Source organism: Falco cherrug, chromosome 5 (genome assembly GCF_023634085.1).
Source record: "Falco cherrug isolate bFalChe1 chromosome 5, bFalChe1.pri, whole genome shotgun sequence".
Classification (NCBI taxonomy): Eukaryota; Metazoa; Chordata; class Aves; order Falconiformes; family Falconidae; genus Falco; species Falco cherrug.
The window spans coordinates 85,624,089-85,646,116 of NC_073701.1; the positions used below are offsets into that span (position 1 = coordinate 85,624,089).

The window sequence follows — 22,028 nt, forward strand, 5'->3', positions numbered from 1 at the left end:
CCGAGAGGCAGCGGGGCCGCGCCCGCGGGGCCTGGGCGGGAGGCGGGGGCAGGCGGGAGGGGGTGGCTCACGGCGGGGTGGGCACCGGAGCGGGGCGGGGGCGGCGGGTATAAATGCCGGCCCTGCGGCGCGGCGGCCTTCACCCGGCCGGAGAGACTGCCAGGAGCTACCAGCAGGTTGCGGGGTGGGTGGCGCGGGGGAGGGAGCGAGCGCGGCGGGTGCGGGGGCAGCGCTGCCGCTCTGCCTGCGCCCTGGTGCCCCGGGCGGCCGGTCCGCCTCCGCTGCGCCTCGGGCGCCGGCTCGGAAGGGGGTAGCCGCGGGGGGGGGGGGGGCGGCCGTGGGCTCGCCCGGGGCTAGCCCGGCGGGGTTAGGATGTCCTGGCTAACGAGAGGAGGGAAGGAGAAGGAGGAGGCGGAAGGCTCCCTGAGCCCGGAGGAGGGGGGCCTGCTGGTTGAGGCCATGCTGGAGCACGGGGGAGACCCGTGGGACTATAAGGAGGTTGGGCAGGAGCCCACCCTGAAAGCGGCGGAGAGGCTGTGGCTGAATTACGTGGCCGCCAGCCACCCCAAGGGGGAGAAGAAGTGCGCGGCCCTGCAGTGGCTGCTGTTCGACCTGGCCCGGGTGCTGCAGGCGGCGGTGGAGGAGAAGGAGCGCTGCATCCAGGGCCTGCGGGGCGACCTGCGGGCGGCTCGCGGGGACGCCCTGGCGCTGAGCCGGCAGGCCGAGCAGCTGCGGCAGCTGAGGGAGGCGCTGGGGGCCGAGGCGGCCGAGAACGCCCGGCTGAGGAGGAAGGTGCAGTGCCTGGGCACGCTGCTGTCGCTGGGGAAGGGCGTGGATCACGGGAAGGCGGTGGCGCTCAGCAAGGCGGACGGGGACCCCGAGGCGTTGGGTGGGGACGGCTGGAGCGCGGCGGCGCCGGCAGCGGGCGCCGCGGGTGCCGGGGAAGCGCAGCCGGCGGAGGCGGGGAGAGGGCGGGGAGCGGAGGATGTGGCCGGGAAGGAGAAGGCGTGGAGGAAGCAGAAGGAGGGGTGGCCCGTGTGGGTGAGCCGGCTGTGGGCCTCGGAGCACTGCGCGCCCTTCACGCGCGAGGCGGCCAGGCGGGCGGTGGCCGCCATCGGGCTGCCGTGGCCCAAGGTGAGGGCCATTACCCGGGCCCTGCCGGCCGCCGAGACGCTGGGCGGGGAGATCTTGAGGCTGGTGATCAGAAACCTGGGCGAGTACGAGCCCCTCAAAGACAACACGGCGGGGGAGCCCTGGAGAGATGGCCAGGAGGCGTCAGCCCACGTGTGTGGGAATGTCTTACTCCGAGTGTTGAAGCAAAGGAAGAAACCGGTGACCCCCGACTTTGACGTCTTTGGGGTGAACGTGGAGCAGGGGGACGTGGGGGTGCTGGCCTGCCGTGCTCCCGAGCCGCAGAAGGCGCTTTTCATCAGCCTGGGGTCTACTTTAATCGGCCGCCCCCTTAGTGAATGCATGGCTACCTTGGAGAACATGGGGACCCTGATGGGAGCCGAGGGAGGGGGGAAAGGGGTGGCAGAGAAGCACAGCATGGAGGCGAAGGGGAGGAAATACATTCCCAGAGGGACAATTTGGAGGTACTTGATAAGCCAGGGGGTGAGTGAAGGAGAGCTGGATAGTCAGCCCACAGGAGTTTTAATTGCCAAAATGAAGAAAATTCTTCAGGAAAAGGGGATGAAGCAAGAGGAGATTTGGGAAAAACTGACTCGGATGAATTCTTCAGCTCCTCCCCCTATCCCGAAGAAAAAGCTACACCCACCCTCAGGGGACCTTCAAGATTAGCAGCCCCAACCCCTGTTGTCAGTGCGATTAACCTCCACTAGTTATCCTCCACCGCACTGACCTGGTGTGCAGGAGGAGAGGCTGCGTGGAGGTACGACAGCTGTTGAAGGGAGGTGGTGGGAAGTTTCTTAATTGCTATGGGATCAAAGACTATGTTATTTGATAATCGGGGGTCCTCCACTTCTGGCTAAATCCATCTGGATATCGGGAGTGGGAGGCGAAAAAAGAAGGGGGAAAGAAGTAGAAGCCCAGTTGTGGGGAGAGGAGGATAAACTGGATAGGTAGATAATTCTGGTAAAAGGAAGAGGGGAAACATTTTCAGAAAGAGTTTCCTGTTCAAGGTAGATCTGCCCAGAGGAGAATTGTGCTGGAGACTTCTTCCCCTCCTAGTACCTATATATATATATATATGTATATATATATATGGTAGTAAAGCACAGAAGGGTTGTGAGGAGGCTGAGGGGGTGCAATGAAGGCTGAATAGACTGGGATTTAAAATCCCTTTTTTCACAATTACTGTGGAAGCCTGTGGATGTGCAATATGTGGTCGGCGGAAACCCCTTGTAAGCTTGGGGGTTGGACCTGGCTGATTTGTAAAGGTCCCTTCCAACCCAACCCATTCTGTGAATTGTAAATCCACACTGGATTATGCCTTTGGCCCCTGGGAGTGGGCAGCACTTGAACAGTGGTGTGGTTTAACACCCGCTGGTAACAGAGTGCCGCGCAGCCGTTGGCTCCCTCCCTCCTCACCCAGGGAGGTGGAGAGGAGAATCGGAAAAGAATGTAAAACTCAAGGGTTGAGATGAGAACAGTTTAACAATTGAGATAAAATAGAACCAAAAGAACAATAATAATAATAACAGTTATAATGAAAAGGACGGAGACTGGGAAAGGAATGAAATTCAAAGGGAAGGGAGAAAAGAAAACCAGTAATGCACAACTACTTACCTTTTGCTGACTGATGCCCAGCCAGTCCCTGAGCAATGATAAGCAGGCCTGGGCATCCCCCCACAAGTTTATGTACTGAGCATGATGTCCCATGGTATGGAATACCTCTTTGGCTAGTTCAGGTCAGCTGTCCTGGCTGTGTCCCCTCCCAATTTCCCAGTGCCTGTGCCTCTCCAGCCCTCTGGCATTGCCTGAAAAACCAAGAAGTCTGACCAAACCGTTCCCACACCAAATGCAAAACACGGTACTGCACTAGCCACCAATAAGAAAATGAACTCTGTCCCAGCCAAAACCAGGACAAGTGACAAATTGATTATGTGGACCCCTTCAAGAGGTTGAAGGAGGGTTTGTATTATTTGCTATTGATGGAACAGCAAGATGGACAGAGGCAACAGCAGTGGGTGAGGCCGCTGCTAACACCGTGGTTTGGTGTGTATATGAAGTATTGAGCGAATGTCCTGCAGTCATAATTGATTGAGATAAAGGAAACCACTTACCACTTGCAGCAGTCCAGAAGTTCCCGGGATGAGTAGAGGTACGTCAGTTAACTCACATTTCCTACCATGCACAGTCCTTCGGAGTGATGGAAAGAGCTAATAGGTCCATCAAGGAGAGACGGAAGCTGATTGATGAAGAAAGAAGACTAAGCTGGAGCAGTTCTGTCTGTGTGCTGGGCCATGGGAACAAAGTGCTCGCCAGGTACTGCTGCAGCCCTTAAGAGCTGGTCTGTGGCCCTGCCCCACAGACAGACATCCTCTGTGGTGATGCCAGTAAGCAGCTGTGTGCCTACGATGCTGATTTGATCCTGGAGCAGGGAGCACAGGCCCATGCCGCACTCCGGTGTCTCACAGCTGAGGACTGGCATGCCAGTATAAAGCAACATGGAAATCAACCCCTGGTGGGAAATGTGGTCCTATGCACATCCCAGGTACGAAGAGGAAGGCCCAGAGAAAATTTAGGCGTGATTGTGGCTTGTTGGTTGGGAAACAAGAGACCTAAATGGAAATGGAGAAGGGGGGTTTTCATTGGTATATGGGGCCCACTGCCAGGAAATCTGAGAGAATGTTTCTAACGTGTGAGATAGGTCCCACAGCCACATCTGATCCCAAAGACCAATCACAGGTGTGGACCACAGAGACCCTCACTGAAAACTATCTTCTTCAAAGTGCTTAGTGTTGTGTTAAGTCAGCATCAGGAATATTGTTAAAGCATTGCAGGCCCTGTTTCAGTGTGTTCTGCTGGCTTCTAGGTGTAAGAGCAATAGTTTGGATTTGAAACATCACCACTGCTGTTAATAACTTTATTTCTTTCAGGAAAGATGTCAAAGGAATTTTAATACAAGACCTGGAGATGATGGGGATGACCTCAGCTGTTTGGTTTCCCAGTAATAAGCGTTTGTTAATAGTCCTTCCACAATTAAGTGTCTTTACCTGTAAGAGAGCGAAGACTGGACAAAAAGATGGAACTAATAAATTAGATATTCAGCTTGGGTCCCCACATGGGTCAGCCACAGAAGTTGCATGGGATACAACTGGTACCTCTGCAACCAGTGTAACAATAAGGGGATGCAGTTGCATCACCTGATACGCTCAAAATTGTTCAAATGATGCAGATTTAGTTTTGGCCACTGAGCCTATCCAAAACTAAAATCACACCATCTGCAAGTATCTACAAACCCTGTAGGACAGTATCAATGTTAATTCTGTAAGATGGGGAAAGAAATGGGGAATTGATGTGTGAGGCATGAACTATTCCAGAACGCATCCAGAGTGTGACCTGTACGTATGTGGGTTGTGCCTCTTCTATGATTGCAAAGTCTGCAACCTTGGAGGTACTAAAAAGCTATCTGGAGACTATCCTGGGCAGCTGGCTCTAGGTGACCCTGCTCGAGCAGGGGGTTGGACCAAACAGCTTGAAGAGGTCCCTTCTAACCTTGGCCATTCTGCAATTCATTTTATGAAAATGGCAGCAATTTTGGATCATATACAAGGTAGATGGATAACAAACTTCAGACTGTCGTTTGTTTGATGCATCAGCAATGATAACTACCTGGGATAACCAAATATGGCACATGGTAAAAGCAACTGCCAAATTAAAAAAAACAAACCAACAAACTAGAAGCGATTAAATTCAATAATATCTCTATTGTACTCATGCTCAGTTGTTAGCTGTTAAAACAATTTTTTCAGATGGGTTAGCTCTGTTCTCATGGTTATTACAACGAGATCCCTTATTACAAGGGAAGTTTCACCAACCGCTGTTGCAAATGGACAACTAAAAGAAATGTACATACTAGTTCTGCACTGTTGGTTGTGGACCACCGGAGGATATTGTCACATGTCAGTGGAGAAGTCAGTGTGGGAACGCTGGTGGTGTTTGGTAACAGTGCGGGCTGCGTATGCGTCACCTCACCTGTAATGGGAGAGCAGGAGGATAACATGACCTCTGTGGCTCCAGGAGAAGACCAAAGATGTGGCACTACATCTGTCAGTGGCGTACATTCATTTGCCTGTTCTCAAAACGGGGTTTTGTTCCAGATCGAGGGACTAAGGACATCTGTCTGGGAGCTGAGAGGCCTCGCTGGGATGAGGTGTTCAGCTGGCATGACAGCATACAGAAGGGAGCCGTGAAATCGGAGAGCAGACAACAAGTTGCAAGCCTGAGGACCACCTTGGGCAAGTAAGGACCTGTCAGAACCAGAGACTGAAATTGTGAACTCTACATTGTTGGTATGTGTCTGTGGGTTTGTTTCCAAAAGTACTGCTATGCAGCACTTAATGCAGTTAATCCTGTACTTGTTACTGGTTTTAATAGAAGTCATGTTCTTTATTTTTCTGTATATGCTTTGCTCGTTTCAAAAGGAAAGAATGTGCTCATGTGCCTAGCTGAACATCTTGCATGCGTTGCTAGCCTAACAGTTGTGGTGGCTTCCAGCTGGAAAGGGTTGAGCTTATGAGCACCTGGAGTGGTCTGAACATCCTTGGAGGAGGTCAGGCAGACCAGGGGGTGGCTTGTGAGCAAGAGGTCCCACTGGACCATGCAGCCGCACAGAGCTGAGGCCCCAGCAGTGCTGGCAGATGGGTGACAGATGCCTCTGCTGATGCTCTCCTGTATGTGAACTGGCAGATAAGGTCCTGCTGCCACTTAGCTTGCATGGGAATCAAGGCTAAGGTGGAATAGTTGCGTATTGCAGCAGGTAAACTAAACCTAATGGGACAGCTATGGGGGAGTCGTGGGGAGCCAGGCTGCCCGCAGTGGGTATCCCTGCCAGTAACACAGTGTAAGGCTGCGAGTGCCAGTGTAATGGCATCAGAACTGTCACAGCTGGGTATGGCTGTAGCAAAATGGCTGTGGGGCCAATGGAGACTAATTCATCAGGGGCAGGTTGTTTATTTGGGAGGCGTTTGGTTACAGGAGAGGAGGTGGCAAAAACAGTGGGCCCTGATGCTGAAGAGTGAAGGATGAGGTATGAAGTCTACTGAAGACCAGATGGCTCCTGCTGATGGTCGGAGTGTGGATGCTGACGGCTGGTAGTAACACTGACCTGCAGACTCAAGCCCTGGGAGGCTGGAAGGTGTCGCCTGGGATAACCCCTTGGACTTGTTCCATCAGGTCTCTGGCTGTATGTTATGGCATGGGGGAACAAACATGCACCTCGGGACTTACAAAACTGTCATTGTGGGTTGGCTGTGTGTGAGATCCGTTAGATCTTGGATCAGAGATCTAGTCTCTCTAATCTAATGAATAAGAGTTTGTAACTTCATAGCTGTGCCTTACAGATTCCATAAATACGTAGCTTGATCAATGGTATGGTACTTAAGTTATTATTTTTTTGTTTTGCTCATTTCCATATCGTCTGTTCACCAGGCAATAAGGAGTGTGCCTCGGTTCTGTCTTGGGTAGCTGGTCTGAGGAGGGGAGCCATACCCTGGCACAGCCGCAGGGCTGGGGCTCATACCATGGGAGTGCTGCCTGCCGTAAGCCTTCCTCTGACAGGCCTGGGTATCACAGAGAGCAAGCTTAGGACAAGGTCTGACCGCCGTGTGCCCTGGAATGCCGTTACTGGCCTGCTTATGCATGGTTGGAGAGGGAGAAATCCATGTACGCAGCGGCCAGGCAGAAATTGCTGATAACGGCAATGAGCCATCAAGGCTACTGCAGGTTCCACAAGCCCTCCTGCTCTCCCTCACGTGAGAGCGGCACCAAGAGCCTGCCAATGCATTCATGATAAATGTGGTTTTGAGTGAGAAGCCCGCAGAGGCTCCAGCTGCCTTAGAAGAGCAGCAGTCCCTCAAGACAACAAACAAAAATTTTAACTTTTAGGAGAGTAAAGGTGTGCTGGGACTGGGTATTGTACGATGGGCCAATTAAGTCTGTCCTCAAAATGTTACAAATGAAGCGATCCATGCTAATTTCAATTGTTTTGAAATGATGATTCTTACAAAAAAGTAAAATTAAGGTGTAATAAGGACATTCTTCCCTGCAACGTAATTCTGTATTTTCCATAAAGTACCCTAGAAGTAACATAACGGTGCTTTTTAGCGATTTTTTTTTTTTTTTTTTTTTTTTTAGTGAATGTTAATATGTTCTTGCTGATTCATCAGGCATCTGCCTCTCAACTATCAGTACAACCACAAGAAGAAAGATAAACGGGTGTATACTACAAGTCAGTAATTATTCAGCATGCTCCCGTTTTGTGTCGTTTCAGTTAGTACCAAGTACCACATTGGTGAGTAAAACCCAAACCTCTCGGGTATGCACACTTACCACCTTTGAAGAGTAGCCTTAGGGGGCCGGTAGACACCTTCACTTGAGAACAGCTGTACCTGGTAAACTACCTGCGGGCGGTAGATGGCACTAAAATATTGCTATTAATGCTATTTTCCATCCGAGTCAGAAGGGAAAACCAAGTCTCTTAGAGAGGCAAATGGGAAAGTGGTAGTGTGCATCTTTCCCCCCCCCCCCCCCCGCCCCGCTCAAACTAAGGCCACTAGATTTTTTGAGGTGAATTCTGGTACAGTACTAAATGAACCAACAGATAAACCGTCAAAGAAGCAGAAGCATTTCCTCACGTTGGGACGACAGCCACCCCCAGCATGAGCCACCTGCGGAGCCAGGTGGCAGGACCCAAGTGCAAGGTGTTGCAGCGGAAAAGAGCACATGCACCCCCAGCTGCCCCCCTCCTCCCCACTGGGAGCAAGGCTAAGGCTAGCCCCGTCTTTGCTGCTGTCACCTCCCTGGAGTACAGAAAGCTTCACTTGCTACCCGTTGGTAAGGCAGAGGTAAACAGCACGGGGGGGATAATTAGGCAACCCCTGGGCCAGCCTCTTCAGCTCGGACCTGCAGAGCCTGTCCTCCTTCTCACACAAATGGACACGAAAGGCCCGCTGCTGAGGGGGTGACGTGCACAGCAGCTGTATTTTTTCACCGGAAAGGTCAGCAGACTGATTTCAACTTTGTATCTTTGGAGCTACTTGTGTCCTGTGAGTCAATGTCTTTCACGCACATTTCCACAGCCAGCTGAACGCACCACACTGAAGTCTGTCCATCAGTCAGAGCTGGAAAAGCGACCCTTCTGCAAATACTTAAAAAAAAAAAAACCCAAATCTTGCAATAAAATTGGGCTCAAAACACTCAAGTCTAAAAATTAAAGTTTATTTCAGTTTTAGAAAGGAACAGGAAAATATGTACATAAGTATCTCAGTTACAGAAGCAACAGCATGTTGTTTCTTTTCCACGTGTAGTTCCCGCTACTGCCTGGCACTTTGAGATAACTGGATATATTTCTCAGTGCCTTTTAGATGTTTTACAATACACACACAGAGAAACAGCTCCCAGTGGAAATCTGGGCAGTACTAATCTACCTCAAAAATATTTTTTCTTACTTTGATTCAGTATTTGGTATAGAAAAGACACATCATAACCTTGACCTGGGCCAGCAGTACGCACATAATGCTGGTGAAAGCAGGCAGCTGCCTCCCACGTGTGCAGGAGCCAGCTGAGGCTGCCCGACGGAGCAGGGCTCGATAGCTCATGTACTGTGCAGCACGTCATCTGCCTGTCCCACGGACAGTACTTGACTACATATATTTTTTTTTCTTCCACCTAAATGGCTTGCCCAGCACTTCTTTGCAGACTTAGCTCCAAGCGCAACCGAAGGGAACTCTGCCTGATCAAGGAAAACAGGACTGCACTTCGCTTCACATAGGTATAATCAAGAAGCATGGACCACTGATTGACTAAGTGCACGATCAGCAGGCTATTCAGCTGGTACCTTATCTGTACAGAATACAGTTTGCTAGATATACTTACTTTTGGTATGAATACAGTTTTTTTTTATTAATAGCTAGCTTGCTTTTTTTTAAAAAAAAAAAAAGTAATGGTCATGCTGATTTACCTGGCTCAATTTGAAAGATAAACTCTTTTTGCCACTAATTCAACACTTTTTCCACTTAAAGGGTCTTTAATTCCCATGCAGAGGACAGCACTTTAAGCACAAGTGACTGTGCTCACTGTTAGGCCAGTGTTTGAGCACTTTGCTGGACTGGGACTAAGGCCATCAGCTCCTTGCATGACTGAGCACTGGAGAGACAAAAGAAAAGCAACAACAAAAAGTGTCAACTCATCATGTCTAACTGGACTCTGAATTTAGGTACTGGCGTTAGGAAGTCAGTCTCCCTGCACGTTCATTAGGGCACGGAAACTCATCCGTTCCTCTCGTAACCCATTACATATGATAGGTAGAGAAACCAGTTTCCCTACTTCAGCATTACACTCACATGCCCCTCAGTAGGAGGTATTTACTCCAACTGATCGTCTTGTTCAGAAAGATGGGTTAGATGGTGAAATTATCATGTACTAGATCTAGCTAACCAGTGTTTGTACTCAGTAAAAATACTGATAAGGAAAATAAATGCCTTCAACAGAAGCGGTGGTTAAAATATTTTATTTTTATCATAGAACATACTGCTGTTTACTTTAAATCACTTTAGAGTAAAGGCACACATTGTTAAAAATACTTCAATTTTACATCACATGTACAAATGCATAAAACAGATGTACATGTCACCAAAAAAATACAATATGGCTTCATAAGGTTGAGGTGGGGCTGGGACAATTCCACAAATATTTAAATTTTACAGGATGCCGTTAACACTGAAAGGGCTGACTAGAACAGAAAAGAATGGACCTAAAACACTGATTATGTTACATAAACAGTACAACACATTGAATACACAACATTGAGCATTCATGTATGGATTTATAGGATTATTAGTTCTGCAAATTCATCAGGCTTTCCAGTGCCACTGAGCAAACAGTGCATGTATGCGATCTGCCAGTCTGCAACAGTGGGAAGATAAATTGCAAATTCTCCATCCACAAACAGGCTCCTTGAAGAATCCGCTAATATGCTTTGTAAAAAGGAGTGAAACAATAGACTTACGGTATTAACTGGTGAGAATAATTTAATGAATGGATGACTTACACTGGAATAAATTGTGGCTAAAAAGCATAAAACATTAAGTCTGCAAGAATGCTCCATGACAATCATTTAGCATTAGTCCCACCCAAGTTTAAGGCTCATATCTAAAATTTACCTTAGATTTGTTTTCCTCTGTGTAAAATTACCTGAGCACAGATATCAAAGATCTACAGAGCTTTTAAAATATCTGCAGATACCTTAAAAATCTGTAGATAACTTAAAGCAAAACATCAATATATTGAATTCTACCAGCTAAGAATTCTCAAAAAAACAACCAACAAAACAGTATTTTGGTACGTCAGTAAAGCCAGGAGAAGAATGAGCTTAAGCTTTTCCTTTCATCTTTTAAAAATGTACATACAATGTAATAGAATTATGCAAATAGGACTGCTGAAGTGTAAACAATACATTAAACCTTTTTTAAAAAAAGTCAGGAATCAAAATTCAGGCAGTCACTCTGGTCTTCTAGAAATTGTTTACAAATGCTGCTTTTTCTCTTTCTAGAGATGGCTGGTGGTTTCTTAAGCACTGATAGATGGAAAATAAAAAGGATCCACCTCCACTGTATTCTCTATTATCATTTACACTTTGTATCCAAGAAGCGTGAATTGCTGCCATTCTCATTCGCTAAGGTTTTTTTCCTGCACAACTGTAAGGCCCAGATCCAGAAAAGCACCTAGCATCGTCTTAAGAGCTCTGCAGGATCGGGTTAGATCTAACAAGTTTAAAGATAAACATGCACTTAAATGATTTGCTGCACCGGAACTCATAAAATTTTCAAAGTGCAAGGCAGAAAAGCATGAGGTTGCATGGACAGACCAGCTCCCAGCAAAGTCAATGCAATCCCACAGAGGAGCATCAGACCCTTAATTTCATTTAAAAAGATTGAAAAAGACAACACTGCACAGAAGATACATATACATACTTTCAGCAAACAGACTGAACGGCATGATTTCCAACACAAGGGTTTGGAGATATACCGTACTAAAAAGCGGCTGGTTGATTTTATTGAACCAACTGAAAAGAACCAAAGAAACACAAAGCTAACATCACCTTTTCCTCCTCCTGCCTCACACACTGGTTCCTTAAAAGAAATTAATACAGACACAAACCTCACTTCAAACAATGAGCAACTGCATATAAGCCTGAGGAGCAAACGGGACTCTTCCATTCTAATACATCAGGTTAAAACGTTGATATGACCATTACAGTTATTTGTATTGTTGAACTGGGACTAGCTGATTGCAGAGGGCACTTTAAAATCATTGACAATCCTATATAAATGGTACCAAAAAATTCCTATCAAATATGAACATCAGATTAAAAAATAATACTAAAGAAATAGATTGATGATGGATGGCTGTCCTGGATAATTAAGAAAGAAAATCACAGCAGTCTGAAGTACCCACAGTTCCAGGTATAAATAGCAGGTAATCCAAATAAAATGCTACAGCTAGTTTGGAAAACTAAATTGAACATTGCTTTTCTATTAAATACATTAAAATATTCATCCACTCAGAAATTACATTGATAAATAAAATATTTTCATGTATCAAAAATGAGGGGCAGGTACTATCAATTCCAGACTTCTTGTCCCAATAATGAAAGGTCCGAGAAACAAAAGTCAGTTGTACAGTAGTTCTAGTCTCTTAAATTTACAATACTGAATCCAGCAGGATTTGGCTAAATAATACAGTTTAAATAAGCTAATCTAAAGGAACAGAGTGTCCTGTAAACATCTGACACAAATCACATCGCATTCTGATGGCGTGGCTATACCGTCTCTATGCAGGAGAAAGACAATTCAACTGGTGGTGGTAATAAGGGATGCATTCTAAAGGCAACGTTCCTGTTCTTCAGTAAGGCTTGTAAAAAATTTGAGCAGTGTATGTATGACAGCCTGTACAATTCTGAAATTTCTGGAAAGCTCTTAAGTTTAAAAAAAGCCTAGATGTTTTGAGTATAAAACACACATTGAGAAGATGTCCTTTAAATTATGTGTAAAAGTGTCTGGCACCAGAAACGACCACTAGGTATCATTATACCCAAGGAAAAAAAAACCACAAAGAATCATTCAAGACAAGTGTCCCTGAACTTCGGAGCAGAGGCAGCCAATTAGGTTACTTTGTGTTCTTCTGTTCCTCTGGAAAAGAAGTCATGAACATACACTCTTCAAGCTGTCTGTACTACATCATCAGTAATATATATTATATATACAGTATGCATATATATAATATATATACGCTTGTGGACATATTTCTTTTACCTCAATCTGGAATCATGTGGTTTCATGCAACACGCTTACCAGGAATCAAATCTATTCATTAGATCATAGCTGGTGTAACTTTAGTATCAAATTTTTATTATACAGCAATTCAGCATTGCTCAGCATCAATCATCTCAGACTAGAATCCTCATCTCACTCTTCTTTCAGTCCAGTTCACATTTGTTGCCTCCGTCACCCTTTTTCAGCCACCTTGTTCACATAGTGCCTCCACTTGATGTTCAATGCTGAGACCTTATTTCTGTCAGCTTCTGAAGATAGCTCTGTGCTGCTGGCATCGAGAGAATAAACTGAACTGTCCTTTGACCTATTCGGTAGCAGCCATATCCCATCAGTCCAAAAACCGTTGCTTTTATGACAAATTTGAAAATCTTACTTGAAGCTGATGGAGGAGGCACGCTGAAGCAAAAAAATATGAAACAATGTTAATATCCACAGAGCTGAAACAACAGGTATTTTCCAACCAAAATGAGCATCTTTTCTCCCTTTCCCCCTTACAGTGCAGGGAACTTTCAGGTAACAGACGTGTCATGAATGAACAACACATTCTTTTTTATGTTCAAGGGCTATATCTAAATTAAGTAACAATAACAAAAATAATAATAAAGCCTTCTCCACCTATGTACAATGCCACTCTTAATAGCTGTGGACCTTAACTTGCTCATCACTCCATCAAAATAACTAAACAACATCAAGACTTCCTGAAGAACACTGGCAGTTAATACTGTTTGTCAAACTGTTTCTAATATTACTATGCATATCTCTGCACAAAGACAGAAGTCAGAAGAAACACAGGACACAGCTTAAGTCCAACAGCTGTACAGCCAACTCACTGTCATTCAGGGTAATGGAGGAAAACAGAGCTTGGATATTCTCCATAACATGTGTCAGGACCCGGTCAGGTTTGTGCGGCCAGAAGGGGTAAGTCTGAAGCCAGGCTGGCCCCTGCACAGATTCGGAGGGGTGTTTCAGCAAGGTGTACCCCTGGATGCCAGACAGCCTTACCAGCCTAGGCTACAGCTCCCAGGGTTAAGTGTGTGGCGGCCAAGCCCCTGTAGTGCCCTCGGCCTCCGGAGCTCTGCAGAGGACAGTGTGGACAAATCAGAGAGACTTCGCATGAAGCCGTCTCTAGTACGGCAGGTATTGCTGGGCTTTAAGATCTTCAGAGAGCCATCTGGAAGTCTCTGCAGAGAGCCACCGGGAACCAGGAGGGCAGAGGACAACGGGCACAGGCACACCAGGTCACCCCTGCCTTCGAGCAGTCTTACTAACTTGGTGTACGAAGCAAACAGTTAGTATTACCTTCAAAATAATGCTACATGCACACGTAGCCCTGCACCTTGACTAACAGGCTCTGTAGTAGCTCAGCCGGCCCTGCGCCCACACTGCAACTCAGATAATTCTCTCACAGGTGACAGAGGTCTCTACATGCCATTTCAAAGAAGCCACAAGTTCTCATTTATTTCTATCTAGAAAACGTTCCTAAGGTATTCAGAAGCAATCAGCTACAGTAGTGCAAAAACACTCAAACCGGGTCAGATGTGCTGACATTAGGGTACAACTAAACCGAGTACACCCACGTGCTCAAACTAGGGCAAGGTTATTACTGGTAACATTTTGCATATTAAAGGAACATACAGAAAGTGTTTTAAAAAAGCAAACACACTGGAAAAAAAGATGGGGTAAAGGCATCCCTTTATACCCTCTTACATGCTATTCTTTTGCAATTCCAGCCTCTCAGGGCAATTTAAAAAAAATAAATCAATTCACAAGAAGCTGAAGCAAACAGTAAGGCCCGCTCAGTCAGGCTCAATGCACGAACATAAAACCTGAACGTCTGAAAAACGTATGTTTCTATCCAGACAATTTCCAAGATCACTCTGCAACTTGTAAAACCTAACTAAATACCTGTAGAAGTCTTAAAAACTTTTCACTTGAGAGGCAGCAACCACTAACACACAAAACCCCACGTATCTGCTCCACAACTGCAGTGCAACAGCAGGATGTGTAGAAAAGTTTAAAGAGAAATGCGTCTGAGATATAGTTAATCTTACGAATGTAATTTGCTTCATTCTATTTTAGACAGTCAAGTTAATGCAATATTAACATCTTATGAAAGATAACTCTTATGAAAGGTAACTCTTCCACTTAGTTCCGGCACTAGCACAGTAAAGGCAATCAAGACAGCCTAAACTTTTATGAAAAAGACCCTTCATGTAAACTTGAAGGCACACAATCAGGCTTTGGGCTATTCAGTTCTGTGATGTCCATAATGCAACCAACATTAACCACACAATTATATGGATTTGGGCAACCTCGTTTTACATGTTATTTGCGAGGGTGCAGAGGAATATGGACATCTAGTTTGTGACTAGAGGAGAATCTAGGAGAGGCTTAGCCTTGAAAAAGACTTACAGATGGCTAGGCAGGGCTTCTCTACATTGCATTCCCGGATCCAGACACCAAAAGTCTCTCTAAATCGTGTTTTAGATGCCTAAATACACCACTTAGGTGGGTCACAGTCTTTTCTGTTTTTCAGAGCCTCTGAACAGATGGGTGAGGTGCTTACACAAACACAGTGAACTACACTGCCAATAGCTGAAAGGCTCTATTATCCTAAACCACTGTAGAACCAGTACTACCAGAACCCCTCCTACATTTCTGAAGTCCTGACCTTTCTGGCTTTATAGGTTACACATAGTCTGAACATTTTGGTTCAATTCCTTCTTTCACATAGCACATCTATTTTAATAGGTACTTTGGAGCGAGACTTCACCAGATAGGTGGCTTACATCAGCCTATATTCAGGTATATACATTCAAACATGTTCCTGCTTATATATAGTTAAAAACAGGCTATGAGCAACTGTGATACTAAGCTTGCCAAAGCCAGCACTGTCCTGACGCAACAAAATCTTTGAAGCCAGCAGTTTATATTTACCTAAGCTAGACTGGAACCCTGGTTTTGTTTTCACCATCTTCTACAGCCCTCATTTGAATTCTCATTTTAAAAGCCTCAAATGTGGATCAATGACTTTTCTTTCTAGACAAGGGCATCTTCTCATATCTACTTCCCTTGATATTGAACTATTTATTTTTTCCTTTGATATTTTCTTTTCCTTTGCTGTAAGCGCAAATTGCAAGCACAGCACAGCAAGTCAGTGAGCTGACAGGGCAGGGATGACAGTAGTGATGTTTCCTCAAGCTGTGACAAACAACGAAAAAAACCCCAAACCAACCAATTACTGGTGTCTTTTAGCAAGAGAAACCATTATGTCAATGCATAGGAAAGGATAACTGTTACCTCATTATTTCCTGGATGTTTAAGTCAGAGTTCCAGTTCTTTTCAATTCCAGGTACATGGCCCATCCCAACAACACCAACTACAACAGCTGGGATGTATTTTCTAGGTTCAGCTGAGAAAGAGATGGAGAGAAAGGAACACATCAGTATAAGAATTAATTTCAGGCTGTAAATAAAATAGGTAATGTGTGAGATTATAAAACTGAGTTTTCCAAGAGGCAGGGACTCTTACTACTAGATAATAAAACTTTGCTATGTACTAAAAATTAATACTCATGTCACCTACTGCCTCTTACACTGCAAGTCTGAAAAAAAACCAAAAAAAGCCAGCACCGTTTCTGGATTGTTTGTTTCAGTAAATAGGCCTGGCCACGGCTCATACTCCATGCTCAGGGTGAGAGGCTCAGCAGATGCAAGCTAAATTAATTTTTTTCCTTCTCTGTGTGAGTCCTGCCTCCGTACTGCTTATCAGGAACAGCCCTGGTTTTGCTGTCTCCTGAACAGAGAGCATTCTCCACCACTTTGGACAGCAGCAGCTGGCACACAAGACCTGAGCTAACAAGCAAAATGAAAAATTGGAGAACAGCACTTGAGACCACACCTGCCCCTGTTAAATTTACTGCTACAGACCGGGCCTCAGCAAGTAAAAGCAAATCCCACACCATTCATGTGCAGCAGCTGGCCAGTCACCATTAGACCACTGCAACACATGCCAGCTCTCACCTCACCTCCTACCTACCATCCAAATTCTACAACACCCAGTGGAAGTTAAAATGTTCCTGAAAGTTTTGGGATTACCTCTCCCCCAATGAAAAAATGGTCCACACCACAATAAAAATAACTCACAGAAAAAAATTTAAGTAATAGCAATCAGGCTGCTTTCCTATGGGGAATATTATACATAAATATAAAATGTGAGTAAGTTTTACTGTCTTGCTTTAAATATCCACCCTTGATTTTTCCAGGAAAAAGTAAAAAATAGAAATGAAAAAAACCCTGAAGAGTAGCCCCCCTCAAAATAAAATGAAAAATGAAAACACTAGAACTATTACACACGTTTTCAAGAAGTTCTTTGAAAAATTACACATTTTCTAGATGCTCTTTGGAGCAAGTATCTGAATGCATCTGTAACCTCTTTCAGCCTGATCGACTGAGCTAACAGGAAATAACTGTGTTTGGACAAACTCTATGAAGGCAGCATTGAGGCACATTAAGCAAGTGAGATGCAAGAACACAAGTGTAATCCTCTTGCTATTTTTTCCAATCACAAGACAGTGCCAGAGGTCTGCAACGAAGTGATTACAACCAGTATCTTCTTAAGATATTAAACAAGATGTAAACCATACCTCAGTATGCTTATATATAGGAAGGGCACACGGATCACATATGGCAGAAAAATACTTCCAAGGGCTAGAGAAACGCAATTATGCTGTATGCCTATACCTTGCTGCAATATGCAGCGTCACACGTTTCATTATCATTGCCACATCAACAGGGCTTCTAGCAGCCCAATTTATAATAAGCAAACTATGGCGAACACTAAAATTAGAGGTAATTAACTTAGCAAGAAACATGTTCCTGAGCAGCTAGTGATGGCAACGGATTTGGTGAGATAACAGAGTGGAAGTGAGGTAAGACAACAAAAGCCTAGACTGCCCCATGCTGTGCTGTAATATCAGATGCCTGCCTCTTGAAAAAGTTGTCAGGCTAATTCGTATTTTCCAGTTTTAAATAGCACAATGAGAAGGGAATCATAACTTGGGAGTCTACTGCTCTAGGTGGTTGCAACATAAAAAGTAATAGCCCTTTTTAGTTTTTTAAGCACTGTAAACTTATGTGACATGTGGCACACATGAACAGAACATGTCAGATTTCCTGAGAACCGAACTTTGGACTAATACACAAATACCACCTTGCTGGTTATGGTATCTGCTTTAAAACAATTACCTTCTGAAGCTCGAGGTAGTTCTATCTGCTTTGCTGCTTGCTTCAGCATGTAGGTCAAGTAAATATCTCGTTCAGAGACAATCGTTCGATGAAGATCAGGGAATTCTCCAATCATTTCTGCCATCATCTGCTCCAGTAAATCCTTCTGTTTGCACTTCTCCACATCATCTTTACTGAAAGAAAGGTTAAGTTTTCTCAGTATCTGTTATGCTTTTAAAGCCCAACACAGACAAACCAACGAATAAAAACAATTGGGTATTACACACATTATTCACCTAAACCCATGCTCTGCATTTCTCTTCCCCTAGTCCTCCTCTCCAAAAGCAAAACCACCTCTGTAAACCTGTAAAACTGGATACCTAACAATGCGCCTCTACAGTGAGGGGAAGAGGAGAGGTCACTTGCCTTAGGCAGTTCAACTGGATTTTTACCCTTCCCAGTTTAAAAGCTGACAACTCAAACTGAGCAAAAGCACTAGGGCTTCCAAGGAAATAGTTATGGTGCCCCACTTTCCGTGTATATGAATAAGCTTAGAAGAACCAACACGGAGCACTCCCGAGGAAGCAGAGCTGATCTCTGAGCACACAGAGGCTCTGCTTAAGGAACAAAAAAAAGCCCATCATAAGGCACAGTCTGAGGGGATGGGAAGAATTCTGCAGGTTCCCAGTGTCAACCACAGGTTTTCAGCTGGGAAGTCAAAATTATAAATCAATTCCCTGAGCAGAAGAATAGGAAATGAATAGGAAGTAAACAAATAAAAACCGCAGGAGTAAATGTCATGAGCTTTTGTATTTTTCACAGGTGCCGCTAACCTTCTGTTTACACCCACAACTGTGGAACAGTCAGTTTGTGGCAACAGAACCATCTGGTTTTGCATCACTGTCTATGGGAGAATGATGCCAAACATGCTTTCTTTAGTTTCTAAGATCAAAAGGACACTACAAATGTTAACAGAGCAACGAAAAGGAGAAATGTATTGCTAGCTTTCAACAGATCATAGAAACATCAGACTGACAAGAATTTGATGTTGAATTATTACTCCATTTTCCACAGAATCTCATGTGATGGCTGGGTGCACAATACCCTTCCCCCAGCCCCCTGCTCCCCGCCCCCCCCCCCCCCACTTCCCAATTATAAATCCTTTTCAACCTCTACCACATATTATTTTTAAAAATCAATATAGTAGATCAGTCAATTGTACAACTGAGATGTTATGGCCAAACTTCAGTGGCAAGCTAGTGTGCACACACTGCAAATATCTTAATATTGCAGTTGAAAACCAAAATGTTCTTAGGATAGATAAAAGATTGGACGAAGTCGCAGAGAAATATATCCTCCAACGCCCCCCCCCAAAAGCCTGCAAATATTTCCATGCTGGTATTAGAATAGCAAGTAAGAAAACTTACTTTGTGCGTAAACTGTAGTTAATGGCTTGAAAGAAGGTCAAACTCATTTTACAAATTAATCTAACAGCAAGCATTTATACAAGAAATGACAATTAAGTAAATGCTAAGACTTGAAAACAGGAAGTTTGAATGACAAAACTACAGTTTGAAACCTGACCCAATTTCAAAACCTTGTAAAAACCACCATAGATCACTCCATGAGCTGTGCAGAGGTCTGGCCACAGGGTATGAAAGAGGCACTGAGATTCAGGGACCACATACAGCGAATCCATTTCTGCCCAGCCTCCCAAGAACACGAGTCTAGAAGCAGACTGAATTTAGGAGTACAGCTGAGCATGTGTTCTCGCCCAATTCAAGTTATCACACACCTGCTTGTGAAAGTAAACTTGGCACAGGGATGTCTCCAAAGGGCAGGGGAAGCCACAGTGAGCTAGAGAATAGCTGTCTGAGAAATATTAGCCCAAGGCAAAACTTCTGAACAACATGCCTTTATAAAGGCAATAATCATTAAAGAGTCTACATGTTGTCCACAGACTTTATAAACATTTTTTCCTGTTCCAAAAATCTGCTCAGACAGCAGGTTCAGTTTTCGAGCTGCCCTGATCCAGATGTGAATTAGCACAGCAGGCCCAAGTCCTCTGGAAATCCTAAGGAGGAATGAATTAGTATACTGAGGCCGTAGTCTCCTCTACTTAACAATACCCACACAGAGTAGTGGGGAATATTTTATTTTCAGTGTAAAAATAAAAAAGTAATTTAAAAAAGTTTATTCTTAAGTACCCTAGGAATTCTCCAGCACCAAATCTTTTGCTTCATCTGGAAGTAATGATTCAAAAGGTAATTAAAAAAAGAACTGGAGCAAGATGAGAAAGCCAGCTTTCTTTTAAAAAATATGGATTATTGCAGGGTAGTTTGCATATTTATCCATCTCACTAACTTCAAGTTTCACTGCATCAGGCTGGGTACCAAGGACTTCCAGCTAGTACTAAAGTCACACTGAAGAACTGAACAATTCACTCTGATAAGGTATGGGATGCTTATTCATACCTGATTGGGTCAGATAAGAAGCAAAGGCCCCAGGCAAGCTTGACTTTTTGCCAGAAAGAAAGCGCAGCAATTGCTCTCTTAAACGTAACAGGGATGGGCCGGTCTCCAAGATGGAATTTACAGAAAGGTACTTTACTGGCCTGAAGAAGATAGAAATCACTAGTCAACATTTCATCCTTATTAAGAGAACATTTTTTTTTTTACTGTGTTATACAAGGTATCTTACAAAAGAGCAAGTAGTGTCATACATCACAACATATTGACAAATATTTTGGCTTTGCAGTAAATACAATTTCCAAAATACTGCTTCATAAAGGAATACATCAGCTACAAGATGCAGTAAGTATTACAGTAAAAACATTAAGTTGTAATGCCACGCTCTTCAGGCTACTTTTATCTAAACAGAAAGCTTCTGCTTAAGATTACTTAAGGTGAAGAGATGGGGCGCTCAGTATCTATGTGGGTCTCAATAAAGTCTAAGGTGAAACAACTGTGGTCATTTTGCTTTTACCTAGGTTTTGTCAGGATCACTAACCTATCCATTTGTCATGGCAAAATACATTCAAGAAGGAGCTTATGAAACAAGAACTGATGCCAGATACCACATGATAAGGCAAAGGGAGACTTTGTTGTAGCTCAGACTGACAAATCTTAGCACAGTACAGAATTTCTAGAAAACTCTTTCCTATGCATACTTGCTTAAAAATTTCAAACAATCACTTTAAAACAGGACAGAGCTATTTATTTTTTTTCTTTCAAAACGGGAAACACTTCAAAGTGTTTCACTCTGGTCTGGAATGCTCAGAAAAACATTAAAGAGAAAACTGTTTCAAGGCTTAAGGATAAATACACCAAATTATGCCAGATTCTTTAACAGTTTTGTTATCTCTGATGTCCTTACTAGTGCCTAATTTACATAAAAATAGCAAGATATATTCTGCAAGGTGGATACATACAGTGAAAATAGTGTTTCAGTATTCCCAGACCAAAAAAAAAAAAAAAAAAAAAAAGTAGTTGGGATACACAGTAGAAGTCCAGCTATTACTTCCCAGTATCACAACTGGCAGTAGTACAAAAGGGAATGTCAAAAGACCAGATAGGACTTGCAAACCAACCAGATACTTCACTTCCCCAACCAATCCTTCTAGATGAATGTGTTAGATCTTATCAATGCTTTGCAGTTGGTTTTCACAGCCTGAAACCGCTAACAGTGGGACCAGGATCCACATCCAGAATTCAAACCAACCCAATTATTTAACAGGAACAAGATAAATAAATTATTAATGGAATGAAAACATAGGCCATCAGAAATACCATCAGGAGAAACCCTCATAATTTGAAGCCTTTTTGGAATTGCTTACATGCCACTTAGGGCTACAAACCTCTGTACTTTGAAGCTGAAGGTTATTCTTACTACTTCACAGGCTTCAGCACAAGTATGGCCAGAGTGCTCTCTTCTAGTCACTAACAAACAGTTTTATTTAATTTGACTCTAGGAGCAGAAGGCCAGTAATTTGACCTCAGAAAAATGATTTCAAGTTCACACCTCTTTGAAAGCCTCCCTGAATTCTCCTCCTGGGGCCATTCCCAGCTGTTCTGTGATGTGAGCAGAAACCTTCAGAAGCAGCATTTGCATCAATCCAGACATGACTCCATTCTGGTGGAAGAGGGAGAAAAACATTAAAAAAAACCCTCAAAACATCAACAAACTGTGTGGATTTCTAAGAAGAATGCACTGTTCACATTCATGAAAAAAACATTAATTATCTTAGTGAAGAAGCAGCACTGAAGCTACTTTATGGAGCCAATTC

At 44.2% G+C, this 22,028-nt stretch overlaps 2 protein-coding genes across 8 annotated transcripts in view; one reads left to right on the top strand and one right to left on the bottom strand.

The window, feature by feature from the left end:
• The first annotated feature begins 111 nt into the window (after positions 1–111).
• LOC114015699 (uncharacterized) lies at positions 112–6,556 on the top strand. 5 transcript variants are annotated; one of them, XR_008732466.1, is made up of 2 exons: positions 112–176; positions 4,062–6,556. XR_008732466.1 is itself a non-coding variant. In XM_055712015.1 (2 exons), exon 1 carries the CDS (start codon positions 373–375, stop codon positions 1,798–1,800), a length of 1,428 nt encoding a protein of 475 aa, XP_055567990.1. In that variant the 5' UTR covers positions 220–372; the 3' UTR covers positions 1,801–5,477; positions 6,163–6,556. The 5 variants fall into 5 exon arrangements, 3 of the variants coding, with proteins under 3 accessions (XP_055567990.1, XP_055567992.1, XP_055567991.1); XR_008732465.1 differs by having other exon boundaries at positions 149–184; XM_055712015.1 differs by lacking the exon at positions 112–176 and having other exon boundaries at positions 220–5,477; positions 6,163–6,556.
• Positions 6,557–9,691: 3,135 nt separating this feature from the next.
• Positions 9,692–22,028, bottom strand: part of TRABD (TraB domain containing) — a 34,512-nt gene continuing 22,175 nt past the window's right edge. For all 3 annotated transcript variants that reach the window (XM_055712018.1, XM_055712019.1, XM_027804550.2), the window contains 5 exons: positions 21,764–21,874; positions 20,218–20,357; positions 17,765–17,937; positions 15,819–15,930; positions 9,692–12,914 (listed from right to left, as the gene is read on the bottom strand). In XM_055712018.1, coding sequence (XP_055567993.1) covers positions 12,737–12,914; positions 15,819–15,930; positions 17,765–17,937; positions 20,218–20,357; positions 21,764–21,874 — 714 coding nt within the window. In that variant the 3' untranslated portion in view covers positions 9,692–12,736. The remainder of the gene's footprint in view (positions 12,915–15,818; positions 15,931–17,764; positions 17,938–20,217; positions 20,358–21,763; positions 21,875–22,028) is intronic.

Bases quoted from the DNA above. Each gene is read 5' to 3' on its own strand.
- LOC114015699 (XM_055712015.1), top strand. From the start codon at position 373: ATGTCCTGGCTAACGAGAGGAGGGAAGGAGAAGGAGGAGGCGGAAGGC.